The sequence below is a fragment of the Mchenga conophoros genome, linkage group LG14 (assembly GCF_057382185.1).
Source record: "Mchenga conophoros isolate Kocher_MC1m ecotype Shallow Benthic linkage group LG14, M_conophoros_male_GT1.1, whole genome shotgun sequence".
Lineage (NCBI taxonomy): Eukaryota > Metazoa > Chordata > Actinopteri > Cichliformes > Cichlidae > Mchenga > Mchenga conophoros.
In genome coordinates, this window is record NC_140539.1 from 40,368,415 (window position 1) to 40,386,857 (window position 18,443).

General features: G+C 45.9%; 2 protein-coding genes and 1 long non-coding RNA gene across 5 annotated transcripts; 2 read left to right on the plus strand and 1 right to left on the minus strand.

The window, feature by feature from the left end:
• Window positions 1–54: 54 nt before the first annotated feature.
• Window positions 55–2,363, minus strand: LOC146560455 (dual specificity protein phosphatase 14). Its single transcript, XM_085244550.1, has 3 exons — window positions 2,222–2,363; window positions 544–860; window positions 55–468 (listed from the first exon to the last, which is right to left on the minus strand). The coding sequence occupies exons 2-3, from the start codon at window positions 852–854 to the stop codon at window positions 255–257; spliced, it is 525 nt and encodes a 174-aa protein (XP_085100676.1). The 5' UTR covers window positions 855–860; window positions 2,222–2,363; the 3' UTR covers window positions 55–254.
• LOC146560456 (uncharacterized) lies at window positions 1,899–9,632 on the plus strand. Of its 3 annotated transcripts, none has more exons than XM_085244548.1 (5): window positions 1,899–2,197; window positions 3,030–3,616; window positions 3,771–3,847; window positions 6,785–7,036; window positions 7,153–9,632. In XM_085244548.1, the coding sequence occupies exons 2-5, from the start codon at window positions 3,070–3,072 to the stop codon at window positions 7,408–7,410; spliced, it is 1,134 nt and encodes a 377-aa protein (XP_085100674.1). In that variant the 5' UTR covers window positions 1,899–2,197; window positions 3,030–3,069; the 3' UTR covers window positions 7,411–9,632. The 3 variants fall into 3 exon arrangements, with proteins under 3 accessions (XP_085100674.1, XP_085100672.1, XP_085100673.1); XM_085244546.1 differs by having other exon boundaries at window positions 1,899–2,192; XM_085244547.1 differs by lacking the exon at window positions 1,899–2,197 and adding an exon at window positions 2,419–2,470.
• Window positions 9,633–12,881: 3,249 nt separating this feature from the next.
• On the plus strand, window positions 12,882–14,088 carry LOC146560457 (uncharacterized). Its single transcript, XR_014888317.1, has 3 exons — window positions 12,882–12,997; window positions 13,083–13,194; window positions 13,275–14,088. It is a non-coding gene; the product is annotated as an uncharacterized LOC146560457 (long non-coding RNA).
• Window positions 14,089–18,443: the final 4,355 nt, after the last annotated feature.

An 18,443-nucleotide genomic window follows, 5' to 3' on the forward strand; every position in this document is an offset into this window, starting at 1 on the left:
TCAGTCATGTGACTTTTTCATTTGTACCATAAAATTACAAGTAAATAACCGTCTGGCACCATAACACACACACTGCAGAAAACAGATGATTTCAGCGGCATTTAAACCACGACCAATCGCAGAGCAGCACTCTGAGGCCCAGAGAACAGGAGAAATATGCACAGGTTTATAAGCTCCTCCCAACAACAGGAAGAGCACGTGGAAGCAGTTCCTCAGAGCGCTTCAGACCGAAAACGCTGCAGAGCCAGCCAGCATCAGACATTCAGGCAGTGCACCGCTGCAGCGTCCGAGTCCTCCAGAGCTTCAGGAAGGACGCCGCCTGGTGTCCTCGCCATCCTCACCGTGTTCCTACCAAACAGGGTCCTCTCCAAGTCTATCAGCTGCCTCCAGAAACCAGCGTTGGGTCGAATAAATGGTCGCTGCTCCAGAACAAGTTGGTGAGCTCGACGGAGGCTGAGACCCTGAGACCTGAAGCACAGAGACCAGAACCACATCAGAGACCAGAACCTGACTGTCAAAGTGAGACTAAAGCACTGTGGCTACCTCATGAGGTAGGCCATGATCAGCGCAGAGGACCGGCTTCTGCCGGCGGTGCAGTGGACCAGAGTCGCCCCCGTTTGGTTCTGGTTGATCCGTTCAGTTACCAGGTCGAAGTACTCTCTGAGGGGGGCATGAGGCTGGTCCTGGACGGGGATGTGGAGCACCTGCAGACCATCCAGTTGCGGGTAGGAAATGTCCTCGAGCCCACTGGCGTTGATGATGAGAGTGACATTTCTGCTGGTCAACACACTGGTGTTCAGAGCCGAGTCCAGATCAGTGAGGAAGAGGCCGGCAGAGACCCGAGAGACCCGCATGATCCGCTGCAGGAGGACACATCACAGCGGTTCAACACAAACTGAGGTCTAACAGAACAAGGACTCAAAGAACAGGAGCTCGCCACTTCCTGTCAAATTCTCTTCAGTGAGGCGAGCAGCGGTTCAGCCAACCACACAGAACCAAAGACAGTTAGCGGGCTCTGACCAGACTGGAGACAGTACCAGTATTATTACTTCCAGGCTGGACGACTGTAATTCATTATTATCAGGATGTTCAAAAAACTCCCTGAAAAGCCTTCAGCTAATCCAAAATGCTGCAGCAAGAGTCCTGACAGGGACTAGAAAGAGAGAGCAGATTTCTCCTGTTTTGGCTTCCTGTTAAATCCAGAATTCAAAATCCTGCTCCTCACATACAAGGTCTTAAATAATCAGGCCCCATCTTATCTTAATGACCTTGTAGTACCATATCACCCTATTAGAGCACTTTCTTCCTGTTAAAAGGGAGTTTTTCCTTCCCACTGTCACCAAAGTGCTGCTCATGGGGGTCAAATGATTGTTGAGTTTTTCTCTGTATCTATTGTTGTAGGGTCTACCTTACAATGTAAAGCAAGTCTAACAGCAGTTAGACTATAACTCCTCAATCACGATGTCATAAGTCACTGGACACTGTGAACATCCACGGTAACCACTTCATGCATAATGGACCTTCCATGACCTTCCAAGCTATATAGTTTATGTCTTCCGTATTTCCAACTATATCCATAATCACATACTGTGTATGCTACCATTGTATATAGTGTATTATCTTACTTTTTTCATTGATTGTACTTAAATTGTATTTTTGTATTTCCTTCATATATCTGTACCTGAGCTGAGGTGACGCAAAAATTTCCCCGTTGTGGGATCAATAAAGTCTTATCTTATCTCTCTTGAGGCGACTGTTGTTGTGATTTGGCGCTGTATAAATAAAGTTGAATTGAATCAGCATATTAAAATGCATAGTTGGTATTTTTATGCATCACTGTTTTTCACTATTGTAAACAAACAAGAGCAAAGCGTTTTGTCAGAAGTGGATTCGAAGCCACGCCTCCAGGTGAGACTGCGACCTGCACACAGGTGGGCTGACGGCAGCTCGTCCTTCGTACACAGTGATAGTGATGATGAAGAGTGTTCAGCGTCTACTGTGGCTGTATTAACAAACTCCAAACCCGAGTCTTCCGGTTGTTATTGATACGATTCATCGATGATCCCCCAGATTATTGGGAGCAGGCTGAGCTGAAACATGCCGGGACGTGTCTGGTGTCACGGGATAATGAGTCAGCGAAGCTTTAAATAGACTCGGTTTCGTTTGTGCTCTCAGACCGACAGCAGAGACAGGTAAGGTACATTCTGACACTTTCACTCACCTGGCAGTTAGATAAGGAGCCAGCCCGCTGGTTTACAGCTTAATGAGCGTAGAACAGACAGGCCGAGGTCTGGAAACACGAACTAACCTCGCCGTGTGCTCTCAGAGGAGCCGGAGCGGCTTCAACCAGACTCTATTCAAAATTCATTCACTTTAGGGCCTCCTTCCGTTTCTGTGTTTCCCTGTTTTTCTGTTTCAAGAGATCAAGCTATTTCCCATAAGACGAGGACCCTAAGAACACATTATAAAAGTAAGTAAAATTGTATTAAGACAAGGATCACGGAGTGCTTCACAACAAAATAACAGCGCATAAAAACTAAAAAATATGAGCTTTTAGTTGTTTCTTGAAAGACAGACGAGGAAACGTTAAAGTTGGCCTGATTATTTGGAAGGATCTCCCTGAAAAACGATGAACGCTGCCTTCGTGAGGTCCGGGCCGAAAACCAGAGCAGCTCCTCCCCGTGAGTCTCAAACGCCTCCCGGTGAGCCTGCGTCCACCGGAGCGCCGAGCTCCGTGTTTCTACACAAATCTGAACGGAGTCTGGTGGCAGGAGTGTATGTGCTTGGGGACGGGTCGGGCGATCACGTGGTTTGTTTCGGCTGTTTGAACCGGATGTGTGGCGAAACATCTGACTCTTCAAAATAAAAGCCTCGGTCGACTCTGTCAAGTTAAAAATCTGTTATTACCCGTTTGATTTGATATTCATTTCGATGATGGTGATTCATTTCGTTTCGTGATTTTATTTCATCTGATCACGTTTATTGCTTCCTGGATTCAGACTCTTCTGCTTTTCATTCCTTTCCTGCAGTTTCTCTTCTGGTCCCCTTTCGGATCAAGACCCAACAACAATGCGGAACCACCACACCAAGCAGACTTCCACAGGTACTGGCACGGCTCAGAAACCAGTCCTCCCTCAGGTCAGATACCACCCCTCCATCCAGACTCCAGAAGGCATCACTGGAACCAGAACCTCCAGTAAAACCAGACCCGGTGCTGCGCGCCCCCTTCAGACTGGGACTGACTCCCGGGCAGATCCAGGAAACAGCGGCGCCCAAAAAGCTGCCTCGGCTGCGAGACCTCCTCCTGAAGGAGGACAGAAACAGGCACAGAAACCTGTGAAGGAGGCGGTTGCTGCTGATCCAGAGCCTCCCCAGAAACCTTCCCCAGCAGCCCCTCCCAAACCCGAGCAGGTGCCCCTGGATGTGGGTGTCCGTCTGGACCGGTGTGTGGTGGAGGAGGTGGAAGTCTTGACCCGCGGACAGAGAAACAACCCAGACTGGTTCGCTTGGAGGAAGAACCGAATCACGGCCTCGGTGGCACACAGCATCGCTCGCTCCGGCTTTGTTAATGGCAAGAGCAAAACTCCGCCCACCTCCTACCTGGCTGCTGTCACAGGTAGGCCACACCTTCTACCACCTGGTACCCTGACTCCATATAAATGTATCTTTTAGCAGCTTCACCAGGACGTCTGCTGGTGTGAGTTTTTATTGTAACACGTGCAGGATCCCGAGAGGTCAGCCAGTAACTGGTTACCTGACTGTCTCGACAGGTGAGGGGCCCAGAGTCCAGACCAGAGCCATGAGCTGGGGGGTCCACATGGAGGCTGAGGTCATCCGCAGGTACCAGGTGTGTTTCAGCGTCTTTGTAACACTCCGCCATCTCACAAACACGGCCAGCAGGATATATGGGCATTATGAGCGCTCTGAGTTAAAGTTTAATTTAACAAGTCAAAGAAGCTCAGTATCACGAGGAAAAGACTAAAAAGTGCGACGCCTGACAGGTAAAATACAAATAAATGACTAATTACTAATTATTATGGTAATGCAGTGGCGTGTCTAGAAAATTTTTGTTGGGGGGGCCAGGTAGGGGCACAGATTTGGAGAAGGGTGGCAGATTTAATTGGCAGATAATGTTTAAAAAAAAAAATTCTACCAACCATTAACCATAATTCAATAACCCTATAAACCTAATAACGAAATGCACTTTTAACTCTTATTAGAATGAGATTTTAACCACTACGGTGCAAAGTTTTTAGATACTGCGTTGATAAAGTACAAGAGATACAATCAGTGCTTTGTCAGTGCTTATTCAGCAGTCAAGGACATCAATATTTGCATAGTATTTTTACTGACATATAGTGCACATATGTTTTGGGCAAAAACATTTTTGAATATTAAAATACGAACATTTGTAACAAACAATTGACAAATTAGCCAATGCAAAACTTTCTCTGCCTGTTAAAAAAAGAAGATAATCTTCTCACAAACTGGTGTTTGATTTTGAAACAGGAAAAAAGTGGAGAAACAACTGAAAAGACTAATATTTGAATAAAACCTGAAAGCAAGTAAATACTTTCTATGCTGCCTTATGGTCAACTTTGGTAATATTGATAAAGAACAACACTGGCTGATGATAAAATACAGTCAGCTGGCATGGTGACACTGCCAGTATTAACCTGCAGGGCTGGACTGGGACAGAAAATCGGGCATTTTGACTACAGACCGGCCCACCAGGTAGTAAAGCCATAAAGACTTTGAATGAAAACAAACGCTGTTGTGACAGTGATGTACAGTCTTGTTGGTATATGTATGATTTCTATACATTTTACGTCAGATAAAAACTTTGGTTGTACGATTTAGATAATTATTTAATAAAAGCTAGATATTTTAAATGAGAATAAGAAAGAAAAGTATTTCTTTGTGCCCCCTTTCCCTGTTAATGCCCTACCTGGCCCCCTGGCAAAACTTTGCTAGACCCGCCCCTGCACAGTTACCAGCTGTCAGCTGCTTAGAAAAGGATCCTGGTGTTATTTATCTCTCAGAAACAGTTCATAACTTCAACTCATTCATGTCACCTAAAAGGTAAACCTGTTTCTCCATCACCTGTTCAGCTCTGATGGTTCAGTAAGGACATCTCCTGGTTTCATGTTTCCCTCTCACCACATATCCAAACCATCATGACCAGCAGCTTTACAGCTGTGGCTCCAGCAAACATCAGCTGATACTAGAAATTAATATTAAATTAATTCTAACAACAGCTGATCAAGCTTAAACGTGCTGCTGTTGTTTAGCGCGACATCTGCTGGTTTCCTCTTTCTGGCCCAAAGTGGGCGATAAACAAACAAGAGAGAAAAGCCGATCAGCTGATCATTGATCAGTTTCATGATTGAAGCAGCAACAGCAGAGGGAGGGGAGAGAATGAGAGAAGAAGAGGCAGCTGTGCAGCGTAACGACAGAATAAATCCAGCTTTGTGCCTTTTTTCCATTCTAGCTAAAGTCCGGGACAAACTGCGTCTCTTCTCAGCTCAATATGAAACGCGTAATATTTTCTCTGAATGAGGGACCATTCCATTTTTTTAAGGAGCCGTTGGCAACTCTACTAACTAACCTTATGAATAAAATAAAGTTCACTATCAGTAACATCATAGCACCCACCCAGCTGTATAAAAACTCCGTCAAGCTGGCTAGAACGCAGTATGAGTTATTGCAACTGACAGTAAAAAGTCAGCACAACGAAAATAAACTCCACCTAAACTTGGTTTATATCTGACCCAGATAGACTGCAGGTCATAACTTCTTACCTGAAGTTCAGTTCACCTGACACTCGGACTGGTGGCTGCCTCGGGGCTCTCCTCCTGCCTCACCTTCCCTCATCCACCTGCTGGCCTCTGTGGAAGCTCCGCCATAGCCACCACCAAACAACTGAGTTATTTTTACACATCGACCTGCATCTGGCCAATCCACCACCTCTCATTGTTCATGCCATTACAAAAAAAATAAAAAATAAGTCAAATAAGCCCGATGGCCAGTCCAGCTATGTTAACCTGCAACCAAATCTGCAGCTCCATACAGCAATGTTACGACTTAGATTATATCTTATAACTCATAACTCTTATGTTAGCTGCCCTCAGTAGCATACTGTCTGAAATATTCCACAGCTGCAATAATTCTTTAAGTGTTATTTTTTCCTTGGTATTCTAATTTCACCGAAGTTTACTAAACTCAACAAACTTAATATTACTTACCGGGACATTTATTCTGTCCTCATTTTCTTTCACCGAAAAATTGTTTCCTGTAGTGCGTCTTTCGTGCTTGGCTCTCCTACCTTTGCTAACGTGATGCACATAGCGCAGAAGCCGATGCTGCATTCACTTACACTCGGATATCTGAGCGTCACCGTGAAAACATAATCGGACATTTGATATTTGATTGAATTTTATTTTTTGCCTTTGGGGTGGCACCTGGGGTGGCCAGTCTGGTTGGGGGGGTGGCCTGTGCCCCCCCAGGCCACCCCGCTGGACACGCCATTGTGGTAATGGTCAACAGTGAACAGAGAAAATAATAGTTTTAAACCAGTGACGTGAAAGAAAGATGTGTATAAAATAATAAGAAAACCAGAATCAGTGAAAAATATCAGAAAACGCACAAAATATGTGAGAAAACCGCAATGATCAGAAGAACGTTACAAACTGGGGACGAGGAGGAGGTCCTTCACTGCTGTTTTCTACACACTAAACTTTATTGAACATTTGCTGATGATGTCACTGATTACATCACCCCACAGAGGCTGAAGTCCTCGGCGTTGGGCCAGCAGGTCTGCGTTCGGGACTGTGGCTTGTTCGTCGACCCCCGGAGGCCCTGGTTGGCTGCCAGTCCTGACGGCATCGTGACGGACAGACGAAGCGGCCAATGGCTGCTCTGTCTGGAGGTGAAGTGTCCCTACAAGCACAGACACAGGCGGGTGGAGGACGCCTGCAGGGAGGACCCCGCCTTCTGTCTGCAGCTGCATGAGGAGGCCACACGGGAGCGCGGCGGGGTAGCAAACACACATCAGTCTGCTCCTCTTCCTCCTCTTCCTCCTCCTCTCTGATTCTTCCTCCTCCTCCAATTCCTCCACCTCTTCCTCTCTGATTTCGTGTCCTCCTCCTCCAGATTCCAGTGTACCGCCTGAAGACCTCCCACAGCTACTACACTCAGATCCAGTGTCAGCTGGCGGTGACGGGGCTGCGGGAGGCCGACCTCGTGGTCTTCACCCTGAAGGAAACGGCTGTGGTCCTGGTGACCTTTGACCCCGAGCTGTGGGAGAAGACAGTGTCCAAACTGGAGGTGTTTTACAGGGACGCTGTGCTGCCTCACGTCAGGCAGAAGATGCAGCAGCGTGCAGCAGCCGCTGGGACGCCGGAGCTGTAGAGGTCCAGGGCTCGCAAAATCTTTTTTTTGCCAGTCTTTTTTTCCAGTCGGGCTACCAAAGTCTATCTCTGCCCTGCCCGTCGGGCTGTCGTAGGAAGGAAAAATATATGTCAATGCTTTTGCATTCTTTCAGAAATGTAGCTGGGTAATTATGTCATTGGCATCGGTGAGCCACTGTCAATATGTGACATTGAAATCGTGTTTGAATTTGCGCTTGTTTTTTGCTTTCACTTTGCAATCGTGCGAACTGTGTATAGAGAGCGACAGCACTGATCTGTGAGTGATGATAATTTGCGCACCAATTCCTCTGACATCGTCTTATTAATCGTTAGCTTACTATGCAAACATGACAAGTGAAATCTCCCGCAGCTTAAACATGTGAGAGGTTGATCGTGCAGAGAATCGCTGAGCTTATGTGAGTGCGTGTGTAAAAGCAGCAGGATATATATTTTAGTTCTGCTGAGCCAAATAAGACAGGTCAGGGTGAAGAAGTGACAGCCAAAGAAAAGCTTACCACAAAACGGAGAAGTTATGACAAATCAGACTATGAGGCAAAAAGAAAGTGCAGCTTTATGGTTTCATGGACAAAAGAATTTCTGTGGCTGCAATATGACGAGCTAAATAACCAGGGCTGCACATAAGTGGTCCGCAGGTGCGCATTCGCTGTCAAAATAAAAAACACGCACAAGATAAGAAGTTGCAACGCGTGTTTGGGTACATACGATTTTCTGGAGGAGGACAGACTCTTAAAGTTTAGAACTCTTAAAGATGTCGAAGAAGCTCCTTTAAGCAATTACTGTGATGTTCCTCCACCTCCAAAGAAATGTCAGAAGGAGTTCGAACCACAAAAGAAGCGCGTATTCTCGGACAAGTGGTTGCAGGAGGTGAGCTGGCTTCAAACAAATGATGAACGCACAGAGATGTGGTGCAGAATGTGCCGTGAAAATCCCACTCTAGGACAAAAACACTGCCTTTATATGGACGCAAACGCGCGCTGCAACTTCTTATCTGGTGCGCGTCTTTTATTTTGACAGCGAATGCGCACATGCGGACCACTTATGTGCACCCGTGTAAATAACATAATGTTCTGCCGGGTGTGTTGTTGGTTTTCCCTCGATTTCTGAGTCGACAAGCGCCTTTGTTACTGGGACCAGTCATTTTAAGAAAGGCCCCCATTAGAAACGCATTATTGCTCAGTCTGCAATATCTTTCCCAGAACAAACACCAATTGCAAACTAAAAATAAACCTGAAAATCAGTTTAGAGCAGCTACTATGTTGCAAAGAGTGAACGACCACTGGCACAATGTAGCCGTCTGTGCAAACTTCACAAAGCAAACGGCCTCGATCTTGGTTCCACTCGCCTCTTACCGTGACTTCAGTGGAAATTTCAAAGTCAGGATCTGACACAGATTCATGTCCTACACAGTTCTTACAAGTTCATAGAAATTTCTGTTCAATTAGAACCAAGTATTTGAGTTGATGATTGTAATTTTTATACAATGTTGTAATTTGTGTTTTAACTATTTTTTGATTAATGTTTTGTTTCCTTTACAATATTATACTTTAATGTATAATATTGTAAAGGAAACAAAGCATCAATCAAAAAATTGCTCTTTTTTTATTCGGGCTACTTAAATTTATTTTGGGCTACCAAAAACTGAAGAGTCCCTGCCCGAAGGGCTACCGGGGATTTTAAAATTTTGCGAGCCCTGAGGTCGCTACCTGCGGGAAGAGCTTTGTGGCCCGAAGCGTGTGGGGTTTACCCGCAGTCACGGCAGGTGGCGTTCTGCTGACAGACGCTGTCTTTAATCATGTGATCGCCACATATTTGGTTCATGCCGTCATCATCAAAGCATGCTGGGAGAAAGATGTCTCGCCCGGCAACCTTCCTGTTTGACCGCGATGAGTCATCATGTGGAACCTGAGTGAGCTCCACCCGCTCTTCATTTTGATAAACTGGAGTCACATGACCTCCGCCCTGCAGGTTGTTAAAGTTGTGACCTCGTAGCAAAAAGAAAATGACTGATGGTATGAAACCACAAAAGATCTGCTGATAGAGCAGCTGTGCAACAGCGCCCTCTGCAGGCCTGTTTTTCATTGAGTTGAAGTGTAATGACCCCACAGGTGCCGGCTCCTGGCCCACTGTGGAACTGTGTGTTTTACTGGTGAGCGGACGGCGGTTTTAGTTTCCTGTTAATAAAAAATCTTTTTTTGAAAGCCAGCTTTGTCTCCACGCTCGTTGTTGCTACGCCGCACCTCCCGGACTCCTGTTGGAGCAGCACGACGAACCCCTCGGTCCACACGCACCAGTAGCGGTCTTAGATACGGGCGACACGGGCGGTTGCCCGGGGCGGCATCACAGGCATCGGCAAAAAAAAAAAAAAGTTGCTCGTACTCCTGCTGCCCCGACATCAGCCAGCGAATACTGGGAATGTCAGAGGCACCGATCGGTTTTCTGTCGCCCATTTGCTGGGAGTAAGGGCGCCCTCCGTTTGCAAGGTGCGCCTGCTGCTTGCAGCACAGGGAGGAGAGGGCGGGGCGGCGGGGGATTCTCTGGCTGGCTGGAGCAGCGTCTAATAATCAACTTAAAAATAAAAACAAAACAACAAACACGAAAACACCAGACATCATGATGCAGACTTATAATTTGCACCGATGTTTTTTTGAAATTCTGTACACGAGAAGTGAGCGAGAGCCCTCGGTGCGCCTGCGCGGTGCTGAAGTCAAAGTAAACTTTGTCATCTCCGCTACAGACAGTCCAGCATAGAGACAGACGAGACGACGAGGCTGCAGTTACAGAGGTGCAAGGAAACAAACAAATATAAGAAGAGTAAGAAAATAAATCTACACTTTAGGACTCGGGGTAAAGGATCAATAACAATTTAAAATTTACAGTTTGATGATTTAAAGTCTCACACACAACCCGTCGAAAGGGGTGGGGCCAGCTGCTTCCAAATAGAGCACATTTCATTTATAATGCTGTAAATCCAAGCCCATCATGGATTCATGATTTGAATCCTGGGTCGTGTGAAATGCACCTTAGACAAAGTGAATCTGTGAACTAAGGTGTAGGTCTGTTAGGTTATGTTGTGGTGATCCTCAGGTTGGGGGATGGGTGTTCATACTGGAGTGCAAAATTAAAACCAATGTAAGATGGACAAGAAACGTTCAAAGCCATCAGGTGCTCAGTTTAGAAAAAAGAGAAAAGAAGAGGAGGAGAAACGAGCAAAAGATGCAGGTAAGCAGACGTGTGATTGGATAATGGCAGCTCATCCTGAACCAATCAGAGTCAGAATACTTTATTAATCTCTAAGGAAATGATGTGGGTTACAGTTGCTCCAAGAAGAAATGGTAAAAACAGCAACAGTAACAGACTAAACTCCAAACAATACATTATGTTACAGATTTTAATATTAATGAGTCCTTGTCAGTTGTTGATTTGTCCTGTTCTCATTGTGTGACGTGTTTGGTAGCTGTTTGTATACACTCTCTCTTCATATGTGTGCGTGTTTCTCTGGTGAAATTCAGTGTGGTTCTGACAACAATGTTAACGTACAATCCTTAATATGTTGCGTGTGTGTGTGGGGGGGGGGGGGGGGGAGTGTTCGCCAGGGCGCCAAACGGGCTAGGACCGCCACTGACACGCACACATGCTGGGCGGGGTCCGGGTGGTGGTTTAGGGCAGTCAAGCTGTCACTGTTGGATTCTAGGATATGTTTAATCATAAAAATGTTTTATTAATTTACTTCTATAAATTCTTCTGTGCTTCAAAGAATTTGACCCATTGTTGTGGCAGGATGACGGAAGGTTCTGGAATGTAGTGAACCATCTGCAAAAGCCATGAGGCTAAACCTCAGCCATACTGCGCCAAATTAATACTATTATTTCTGTGATTATTAATTATCATATTTAATGACATCATTTGTCACAGAAAAGAAACAGTATAGGTGAAATAAAGCCATTAAAAACACTCCTGTATAAAATAAACCCATCAGAGAAAGTAAAGAAACCAAACATCAGATCTCACTGGGAGAAACGAAGCTGGGTGACGTGATCGGGAGGAAACGGTGCCACATCGTTTGACTCACACAGAGTTCAACGATACCCCAAAGATCAACATCAAAGTGAGTCCACTGAGCTGAAATTTCCCTGCAGCAACTCAGCAGCTGTCCTGAGGGATCTCCTCCCACATCTGGACCTGGGCATCAGGACGAGGTGCAGACATTGTGTCCCCGAAGACTAAGGTCACTGGTGTCAGTTCCTTGGAGAAAACAGGTCCAAATATGTCTGCAGCAGCTCTGCTGTGCACATGTGGTCACGTTACCGTGAGCTGGGGTGGAGGGGACACTTATAGGCAAGACATGAAACTGTGGAAGAGACTGCGATGTTTAAGGAGCAGGTGGGGAGAAACCTGATGTCTGGTGTTTGTCCGAGGCTTCACGATCACTGTTGGAAAGGCCAACGTGTGGCTGGAGACTGCTGCACCCCTTGGCTGAATGAGACAGCGCCCTCTGCTGAAAACCCTCGGCACAGCATCTGTTGTGATTGGTTGGTCATCTTGTAATAAAGGTTTGTCACAAAGCCAGCTCTTTGAGGCTGATATCCAAAACAAAAACAAGACAAGGTGAGTTGAGGGAAAAAAACTAAACTAAAGCCTAAACTGTGGCAAACTAAAAATAAACATGAAACTATGACATGGGACGTAATCTGAACAGGTGTATGCAAAAACTGTGACCAGGGCCCTGTTTCAGGAAGCCGGTTTAGTGGAAAAACTGAGTAAGTATACCCTGAGTTAACGAAAACTCTGGGTTTTCGGTTTCACAAAGCGAGTTCAGCTGAAGCCTGAGTGAGTCACTATGACGACACACGCCGTGAAGCTAACCTGCCCCCTAGCAGGTTTACTACAACTAACCCTGACTGTCTCCGCCCCTTTGTCGGAAACCTGACAGTAGGAAGTGTCGGACATGGCGTGTCCCTTCCTTGAAGAGCCAGTAGATCGTGAAGCCCAAATTCTCCGCAGAGCTCTCCGCCGGGAGAGAGTGATCAGAGCGCGTTTGGACATTTTATCATTTCCTGATGATTTTCTGTGTGAACGTTACCGTTTCTCAGCACAATCTATAAGTTATTTGAATAACATCCTCAGGCCATATATTACGCATGTGACACATCGCGGACATGCTCTCAGTTCTGTACATATTATTTGTATCGCGCTTCGTTTTTTTGCAAACGGGAGCTTTCTGTATAATATTGGTGATGCTGAGCACGTTTCCAAGGCTACCGTCTGTCGGGCAGTCAGGAATGTTACAGTTGCACTGAAACGTCTCCTGTACTCGTCTGTGGTGTTCCCCGGTCATAGACCCACAAGATTCATCAAAGAGGGATGCCACAAAATTGCAGGTATCAGGATGACCAAAACTTAATTTATGGTGTGGTGATACTTGGACTACTACTTAAATTTTACATTTATTCTCAGGGTTCCCAGGCGTGATTGGCTGTATAGATGGCACTCACATTCCAGTCATTGCTCCTTTAGTAAATGAAGGAGACTATGTGAATAGGAAGTCTTTCCACAGCATTAATGTACAGGTACATAGTTCCCTGTAGCATTTCAAACTAACAAATTATTTCATTATAGTAATGGATGCTAATTTGTGTTCTCTGCACTGTGAAGATCATATGTGATGCTGCCAACATTATCACAAATGTGGAAGCCAAGTGGCCAGGCTCTGTCCATGACTCACAAATATTCCGTAAATGTACACTGAGCACAAAATTTGGACATGGTGAGTTGAGAATACTTTAAAATATATAAAGACCAATTGCTTCAGGGACATTTGAACTGAAGTGTATCCTTCTGTCTTAGGAGAGTTCACTGGCTACTTGCTTGGTGATAGGGGGTATCCATGTTTACCCTATTTGCTTACCCCTTACTCTGACCCTGAACCAGGCCCACAGCAGCGATATAATCTGGCTAATTGCAGGACAAGAGCCAGAATTGAAATGACTATCGGAATGCTTAAGGCCCGGTTCCAGTGCCTGCAAAGACTCAGGGTCACCCCAGAAAGGGCATGTGACATTATTGTGGCATGTGTGATTCTTCACAACATTGCCACAATTAGAGGAGAACACTGTCCTTCTGAACCAAACATCAGCAGTGATCCAAACCATGAACATCCTGACCCTCCCACGGACATACAAGATGGAAGCGCAGTCAGAGACACTATATGTCACAATCATTTCTTTTGACCCATCACCTCAACATGTTGAAAGAAGAATAAACAGATTTTTTGTTCAACTGGCTTTATTGGTCGCCTGTGTTTCCTGTACACAAAGTATTAAAAGATGTAAACCTCATAAAGTGTCTCTGTTGCTTCCTCCTCTGTAACAGCTGTCAATGTTTCTTCATTATTTTCCTGTAGTAAAGAAATAAACAACATTGCTGTTCTACTGTAAACTCATATAATCTGTGGAGTATTACTCACAACTGCATGTTGGTCTGGCTCAACAGGAGGCTGCACCAGATGCAGTACACCACCACCATCAACTGATAGAATATGAGGTTTATACAGGTCACTTATAACTTACAAGGGACCAAATGGCAATTAACAAACATACCAATCACCTTACACTTCATTGTCATTATGCTCTCAAAGACAACCAAGGCTGAGGGAAGGCAAAATCAGTCGGAAAATAACTTCACTACAAAATAATCCATTATGGTAAAGAGTTTATCAAATGAATGAGTAGCACTGCAAAGGTGACTGTGAAGAAAGGATGTATGCACATCATGTATTATTTTGAATTTACCCCCTATGTAGGCACTTGTGTCTTGCGGGGTTATTGACTCAGAGGATGTCCCCGCAGAGATGCCTTCGGCCACAGGGCGCCCACTGTTTTGGCTGAGGGCCAACTGCTCAGCCTCTGTGAGTGGTGGTGGTGGAGGACCCCCACCTGTTTTTCGGGCCTCCGCTTTTTTTCTGTTGGCTATAACGGGTCACATTTGAGCATACAGAGTAAGCAAATATGTACTTGTAATGTGCTCAGATAATTTCAATAAGTGCTTACAGAAAGAAAATTAATGTAGCCTCTAACTGCAATTGATTTACATGGGACAAACAGACCAAGCACTATGGCTCATAATACAATTACACCTTACCTGTTTGGACTATATTTTTATATTTCATTTTTACTTGCTGCCAGGAATGTTTGGGGCCTGTTGGGTTGCACCTGCGCTCACATCACGTCACAAAATAAAATGTATAAAATAACAAATAAAATAACATATGATAAAATAACGTGTTAAATGGGTGGAAATCCCTAGATCAATGTTTATATTAACACTCACGCATTGACTCTGTCGGCTATGTTTTGCCATACATGCTCCCTGTCTTTCGCAGCTGTGGCTGTGTTACTTTTTTCCGCGGAATTTGCGTGTTATCGGCATATGCTGCCATCAGAATTTCGGCCTCAAGCGCTGTAAAATACATTGACCGCGCCTTCTTTCCCTCCGTCTCCATGGTGACTCGCTTAATCTGTGCTCCGCTTATCAGGGCTTTATGTATCCTCGTCCGCGCGCTTCACTTGGGGTTAAAGCAACTCCGCGTTGACTGAACTAATTGTTATCAGCCTTTCTGAAACCGAATATTCCGAGTTGGACAGTTCGGGGTTACTCAACCCTGCGTATCGTTTTTCACTCTGAGTTTTCTAAACCGGCTTCCTGAAACAGGGCCCAGAAACTTGAAGAGGAGCATGAAAACAATCCTGAGACTTACAGTGACAGGAGATAAGCAGACGACCCGACACTGAACAGCAAGAGACAGAGGACTTAAATGCACAGAAGGGTATTGAGGGAAGTGGAAACACTCGGAAAACACAGCTGACACAAATGAACATGACGCCAGGGAGGAAACAAAAGTAACGCAATGAACATGGAGCACAAGACCTTCAAAATAAAACAGGAAAGACGCAACCCAGTATGCACAATACAATCCTTCAGGGGAAGGATGCTGCGTAGGATCCTTTGACGGCCAGTTTGGACACAAGTGAGGGGCTGTGAAACTGGACAGCCTTCTAGCCTTCATTTATTTATTTATTTATATTTATAATAAATATAAAAGAAAAAGAAAAAATGTGAGTTTCTGAGTCGTGTCGGGTCCTTTGGTTACAATCACCATCCAGGTAGAATCACTGACGGTTCACCACAGCCGGGGTGCAGTGATGCAGCGTGGACACTCGCTGTTCTCCCAGTTTTACTCGGCTCTGATTCAGCATGTTTGATGATTTGTTTCTCTTTATGTAAACAAAAACATTTCCACCATCAGGATGTTTTTCACTCAAACACTGAAGACTAAAATGATGTGAGAAAACCACATCACTGTTTTTAAACCGATTTCTGTGTTGTGTTGTAATGCTGCCGTCCACCAGGGGGCGCTGCAGCTCCTGCACACCAGTGTTACCGCGCCAGATCCGCGGCCCCGAACCGTAGTAAGGAAACCTCTGGCAGTTACTTGAAGGTTCTGTAACTGACTCGCAGCCGGCAACAGCTTACTATACAGGTCAACTCCGCTAGCAAGAAGATCGAGGGAGGCGTAGGAAACTGCTTTACCGAACCTTTATTTCTCCTCCAAGGCACGAACACCGCGTACAGTGGGCTGAAACAGTTTACTCACAGCGGGCATCGCCGATACAACTCTGGCTGTCGAGGGAGTTATTATATTCCTTTTATTTATTTTCTCTTCGTCTCTTCTGTAGCTAACCGTTACTCTTCCTTTTCCTTTTCTTGCTCTACCCCCCGCACACATTTCCCATCAGGCTCATCCTTAAAGGGCCACGCCTGTAACACTACCCCCACTCTGGATGATAATTAAACCCTTAACATCATTCCAGCACATGAACCCCCCCATTAACAAGGAAACATACAGCATTCTATGCGGGACAGCAGTCATGCCCCCAGTCCATAAATGGCGATCCTTAGAATGGAACAATCTTGAAGTAGACAACTGTCCATATCTTGTGCACCAAAAAAAACATAGGATGTACAGAGTTCACTTTGGGGAGGGTGCAAGTCAATGTCCATATCCCGTCCTTCACATATACAGTATTCATAAAGAAAGACAAAAAAACACACACACAACAGCATTTACATCGATCCATGAGTGTTCAGAGGTGATGCCCATATTATCCAAGATGCGGCACGACATTAAGGCACTACAGCTGAACGTTTGCCCCTATATCCAGCTTTACTTCATTAGTATAAACAGTTCAGAATCAGAGAATCAGATCAGAATCAGAAAGGGTTTATTGCCAAATGTTGAGCAGGTTTACAACATTAGGAAATTGCTGCGGTGCTTCAGTGCAAACATAGTGTCATAAATAGCACTTAAATAGACATGAAAAAATAAAAGTAGGGATAAGAATTAAAAGTGCTACGTAGAAAGATATGTGCATGAGATATACATGAGATATATACATGAGAATAAGAATTAAGAGTGCTACGTTGAAAGATATATACATGAGTGCAGGTGGTGATCAGTGCCAAACATGAAATGATGCAGTGAACACAGCGTAGGGTCATGTGTTAGTGGCGGGTACAGTCATACGGTTATTGTTCATGTGTCCCACAGCAGAGGGGAAGAAACTGTTCTTATGGCGAGAGGTTCTGGTGCGAATGGACCGGAGCCTCCTGCCTGAGGGGAGCAGGTCAAACAGACTGTGTCCAGGGTGAGAAGGGTCAGCTGAGATCCGGGCTGCACGCCGCAGTGTCCTGGAGGTGTACAGGTCCTGCAGAGATGGGAGTCTGCAGCCAATCACCTTCTCAGCAGAGCGCACAACACGCTGCAGTCTCTGTTTGTCCCTGATAGTGGCTCCAGCGTACCACACGGTGATGGAGGAGGTGAGGATGGACTCGATGATTGCAGTGTAGAACTGCATCATCGTCCGTGTTGACAGGTTGAATTTCTTCAGCTGCCTCAGGAAGTACATCCTCTGCTGGGCTTTCTTGATGACGGAGGTGATGGTGGGCTCCCACTTCAGGTCCTGGGTGATGGTGGTACCCAGGAAGCGGAATGAGTCCACAGAGGTGATGGGGGTGTCAGTCAGGATGATGGGGGGGAGTGGGGCTGTGTGCTTCCTGAAGTCCACAATAATCTCCACTGTCTTCTGGGCATTCAGCACCAGGTTGTTGTGGCTGCACCAGGACACCAGACGTTCAACCTCCCTCCTGTAGGCAGACTCGTCCCCGTCCGAGATGAGTCCAATAACGGTGGTGTCATCTGCAAACTTGATTAGCTTGACAGACTGGTGGGTGGAGGTGCAGCAGTTGGTGTACAGGGAGAAGAGCAGAGGAGAAAGAACACAGCCCTGAGGGGAGCCGGTGCTGATGGTCCGGGAGTCCGAGACATTCTTTCCCAGCCTCACATGCTGCTTCCTGTCCGTCAGGAAGTCAGTGATCCACCGGCAGATGGGATCAGGCACATTCATCTGGGAAAGCTTGCCTCGGAGATGGTCTGGAAGGATGGTGTTGAAGGCAGAGCTGAAGTCCACAAACAGGATCCTGGCGTAGGTTCCTGGGGAGTCCAGATGCTGCAGGATGAAGTGTAGGGCCATGTTGATGGCGTCGTCTACAGACCTGTTGGCTCTGTATGCAAACTGCAGGGGGTCCAGGAGGGGGGCCGTGAGGGTCCTGAGATGGGAGAGAACTAGGCGCTCAAAAGACTTCATGACCACAGATGTCAGAGCCACGGGTCTGTAGTCATTTAGTCCAGTGATCCTAGGTTTCTTGGGGACAGGGATTATGGTGGAGGACTTGAAGCAGGCAGGCACATGACATGCCTGCAGTGAGGAGTTGAAGATGCCAGAAAACACTGGGGCCAGCTCGTTTGCACAGTGTCTGAGGGTGGCAGGAGACACACCGTCTGGGCCGGGAGCTTTTCGAGCATTCAGACTCTTAAACTGCTTCCTCACATCTGCTTCATGAATATGAAGAGTTGTGGTGGGAGGAGGTGGTGTGAAATCCTCTTTTGTGTGGGGTGAG